Consider the following 4,606-nt stretch of genomic DNA (forward strand, 5'->3'; position numbering starts at 1 on the left):
CAAGCAAGGGGCAGAGGAACCTTGCGTTCCTCGGAATCCCTGTGCCGCGCGGCCGCTCCGAGCTGAGCGGCGCCGGGTGGGAGACGGGGCTCGCGCAGCGTCTCCTCCGCGGGAGCCAGCGCCCGCCTGGGCTCTTCTGCCCAGGTTCCTCCATCCAGCCTCCTCCTGTCTTGGTGTGGGGGAAGTCTTAAGAGACCAAGAGCACTCCTCAAGATCGTGCTTACTCCCTGCACTATTTCTGTTCTAGGAGAAATGGCCATTTTAGCAGCTACAACTTYCTTTGGGGCTTCTGTTTATCCGACTGAATTATACGGAGCTACAGCCAGAATTAAAGCAGCAGCTATAAGCAACCAGGGCCTAGGCTTTTAATATGATGCAGTGCTCTTTGTAAAGGGCCAAGCAGCCCTTGAAGGGCTGCCAAGCTCTTGGCGGGGGGCTGCTGCTCTGCCCTGCGTGGCTGGGAGCGAAGGAGGGCACGAGCGTCGCTCGGGGGTCTTCGGYGTCCCTGCCCGCCGTGGCTTCGCACGGGGCTGCCCTGCTGTCCGGGAGCACCCCGTGCGGCACGAGCAGAGCCGCAGGGCCCTCTCGGCACGTGCAGGAGCGACGGCCCTGCAGCCGGTTCCTGGCCTGGCTCCCCTGCGCACGCAGCTGAGGGAACGCAGTTTCTGGTCAAGTTTTGCCACGGCCTGGGACAACCRTTTAGCACACCTGTAAATCACAGTAGCAGACTCCGGAGCCCAGAATAAACCACGATTCATTAAAACAGTTTTAATGAAAAAATAAAGTTCTGAATTAAACTATAATCATACATGGCTGAGAGTGATGAACTTAAAAGTATGGAGATGTATTTTTCTCTCTCTCTCTGCTGATACTGTAACGTGCTGGACTTGTCAGACACCAACTATTGGGATAAATCTGAACAGGTAACAGAACAAGATTCAGTCACATTAATACAAACCTCTGTGAGAAAGAGGCAGTTCACTTGGCGGTCTCGTTTCTCCCATGAAAGCTTCAAGAACATATTCCCCCGTGGTCTGGTTGAATTACAGACACGCTGTAAACGCAGATACCGACGCTCAAGAGCGGGTCCAATCCTTGCGACGCTTGTGACCAGGATCTTTGAGAGCCTTTCTGTTTGCAGAGTGAAAGGGCAGCATTTGAGAACTTTGGTTATTTTTCCAGCTGCAAAGAACAGTCAGGCAGCCCTTGTGGGGCAAATCTTTGGCAAACTCCTAGGTGGTTCCACTTAGCTTCTAGGTGGTGTCTTGTTTTACAGAAGCCACAGAGATGCTTTTTCAGAAGCAAGTCCTTTGTTGCAGCTTGGCGCGATGGGGTTTTCTTAGAGGAGCGAGTGTAAAGAGCAGTGTGGTTCTGCCAGTCCGCCGCGCTGATCCCGCCAGACCCTGCCCCTCGCAGCCCCGGTGCAGGGGGCTCTGCGGCCGCCTCGCGGGACGCGTCTGACGGGAGGTACCTGTCTCTTCCCCCAGGACCCTCGGTCACGGCCAGGACRCGGGGCCCGGCGAGTCTGCCTTGTCGCAGGGCGAGGGCACCCCCGCGGTCACAGCGCGGCCGCTGCCCGCAGCGCCAGCCGCCGCCTGCCCCTCGCGGGACAGAGCACGCGGCGTCGGCGAGGCAGAGCCGCAGCGCGCGCTGCCCGGGACGTGCCCTGGGCCGCAGCTGCTCAGCGAGGAGCAGCGCGCCTCGGCGGCCTCGCCTCCCCGCGTGTGTCTCAGCGGCTTTCCCCTGGGCAGAGGCTCCAGGAGGGCCAGGCAGGGAGGCAGCACTGGCAGGGGCCTCTGCTCCTTCATCCGTTGCAGGCTGGATGGATCTTGGTCACTCTTCGCTTGGCTAGCTGCTGCACAGCCTGTGTTTGCTGGAGCCTGCACGATTTGCAGCCAACAGACTGAAGATTTTGGGGTTTTGAGTGCAAACCCTGCCTCAAAAATAAGCAGCGATGACAGAGGTAAACTTGGCTGTAGTACTCRTGTGGAGATGGCCTGATCCCAAACTAGACCTGCCACGTTTGTAGCGTCCAGCCCAAGCTGGACTTCTGGGCTGAGGAAGGGAAAGTCTTTGCCTCCTTCAACCAGCACCTCAGAGCTCACGGGTGGGCTAGGAAATAGAGCCCCTGGTACCACCACCCACACTCGCATCTGAGCCAGTCCATGCAAAACAAAGTCCCAAAAACCACTAGAGAAGGAGACTTCAAGGGAGAATCCGGATGACTCTAATGCCCAGCGCTGCCTGCGCAGAAAAAGGACCGTTTCTTTTAAACACACAGTCTTTGCAGCAGGAGAAGTCCTGCTTGTGCTTGAACAATGCCATATCAGAGGACTCGGTGAAAGCCATTCGCCTGCTGCCCAGAGCCTATGAGGACGAGGCAGGAGGTCCCACTCGCTGCTGTGCAGCCCTAGCATATCTAGGATGGGTAAACACGGACAAATGGGCAGGTACAATATTACACCGAAATTAAAACACGTGGCCATTTACTTCCGAGACTCTTCACACAGAGATTTCCCTCCCTCCTCCCTCTTTGGAGGATGAGTTTCCTAGCACAGAGGAGGTTTGCGGTTTCTTTCCCGAGGGGATGAGAAATAATACGTGGCAAAGGTATTATACATTCCCAAAACGTCATCCAATTCATAGTTTTAACTGGACAAAACCCCGCTGAACCCAGAGCGCTTCGTCTGTCCTTGAGCTAATCAGTATCTAGCAGCAGTTTTGACCAGGAGGCTTCTTGCAGCCCTGGCCCACGACAACTCGGTGATACCTTATCCCTGTAGGCGCAGGCGGAGCGGGCAGCCCTTCAGCCTGAGCAGCAGCAGCAGCCCGGGCGCTCCCCGCGCTCCCGGCGCGGCCGGCGCCTCGCGCTCCCGGCCCGCCCGAGCAGCACACGGCGCGGCCCCCTCGCCTAGTCCAGAAAGCGCCGGCGCGAGCCCGTCCGGGAGCGGTTGGAACGGCGGATATCGAACTTGGAGTCCCGACACTTCTGGCATATGTAGACCTCCGGGACATTGGACTTGCGGATTTTGGCGCAGGAGAGGTGGATCCAGGTATGGCACTCGTTACACTCGATCATCGGCCGCCCGGCGAAGGGTTTCATGCAGAAGCAGGTGACGAGGTCCCACGAATCATCATCTGGAGAGAGGGAGAAGCAGCAAGTTAGGCCTTTTCCTCCYAGTCTCCTCCTCCTGCATTCCACCTGCACTGTGAATTATTTTCCTTTTGAGTTAAAGTAGCTACCTGGATTTCAAAGACRGGCACATCACCGATTTTTCCAGGGCTTAGCAGAGTCTCTGCCAGCTCTTGCTCTGGAAGAGAATCTCAGCAACGCAAAAGAGGTGGTAATGCAGGGAGAGGAGTAAAGGAGCTGCTTCCGTGAAGCCACAGCTTTCCACTTGCTGTGCGCGAGAGTCAAACCCCTGCCCCGAAAGCCCCACACGCCACTGAATGTGCCCAGAGGCGGCACCTCTGTAGCCTCCTCGTGCTGCGGGTGACGCAGCAAGAGCATTAGTGACAGCCCATCATTGCTGTGCGGCTACACGTATCACAGCCCTCCTCCTGACAGCTAGGCCACCTACCCGAATCCACCATAATGTCCTCGTCATCGCCGGTGCCATCCTCATCCCGAAAGACCACCTGCTTCCCCTGCCGAATGACYGTTCTTTTACCCACGCTCTGTATCTCCACAGTCTGCTCGGCCGCCACGGCGGGGTAGGAGACGCTGGACGGCGTGTCCGAGTCCCACGCGGAGCAGTGCTCGGTAGCGGACTGAGGATCGCCCTCGGACGAGGGACTCAGCGCAGCCTCCACAAAAGAGTCCTCGGCCTCCAGCTCCAAGAGCTTCTCCTCGTAATCTTCCTCCACAGAGGCTTCCGTCTCCCTTCTCTTCAGCTTCTTCTTCTTCCTGATCTTGTCRATCTGCTTTCGCTCTGGCAGGAAGCTGCCGGGTTTTGCTCTCTGGAACAGGGAGCTGTAAGATTTCGTTCGCTTGAGCTGGCTGAAGCTCTTTCTGTTCTTGGCGGGCAAGGAAACGGAGGAAGGGACATCGTTGAACCGGGGGTCCCAGCTATCGCTGTCAATGGTGCCGCCGGTGCTGTTGGGGGGGCTGGGGCTGTTCCGCAGGGGCGTCTCCTAGGAAAGGGGAGGGAACGGGACAAAAGCAGGGTTTTAGCGGCACCTCGGAGGGGCGACACGGCCTCTCCCGCCGTCTGCCCGCCCACAGCCGCCGCGCTGGCTGCCCGTGCGCTCAGCGCGGGTTGAGGCTGCTGCTCTTTCCCGTGCGCCCTGGGGCCGCAGCTCCCGACCCGCAATTCCAGCCGTGGGAAACGCTGCGGGCGGCGCGAGAGGAGGAGCGCGGGGGCTGCAGCCCCGTGGCTCCGGAGGGCTGCGGCAGGGAGCGGGGCGCGAGGGCTGCGCGCAGGATGGAAGGACAGCGCACAGGGGGGTCCCGGGCGGGCGGTGACGCGCAGGGGGTTCGCGGGCGGCACGGCGCGCGGGCGCTCCTACCTCCTGCGGGTAGGGGATGTACCCCGCGTAGGCCAGCACGAAGGTGCAGAACTTGTTGAAGTCCTCCACGGTGCGGTGCCGCTTGGAGGCGGGCGCG

At 59.2% G+C, this 4,606-nt stretch overlaps 1 protein-coding gene across 1 annotated transcript; it reads right to left on the reverse strand.

Annotated features, from left to right (window-relative positions):
• Positions 1-2,905: 2,905 nt before the first annotated feature.
• Positions 2,906-4,605, reverse strand: PHF13 (PHD finger protein 13; the record flags this gene model as incomplete). Its single annotated transcript, XM_026051087.1, has 3 exons — positions 2,906-3,138; positions 3,582-4,134; positions 4,510-4,605. Coding segments are annotated over 3 exons (876 nt in total), but the record flags the coding sequence as incomplete, so codon positions are not given.
• Position 4,606: the final 1 nt, after the last annotated feature.

Source organism: Nothoprocta perdicaria, unplaced genomic scaffold, assembly GCF_003342845.1.
Source record: "Nothoprocta perdicaria isolate Ctin4 unplaced genomic scaffold, notPer1 scaffold_72, whole genome shotgun sequence".
NCBI classification, from domain to species: Eukaryota; Metazoa; Chordata; class Aves; order Tinamiformes; family Tinamidae; genus Nothoprocta; species Nothoprocta perdicaria.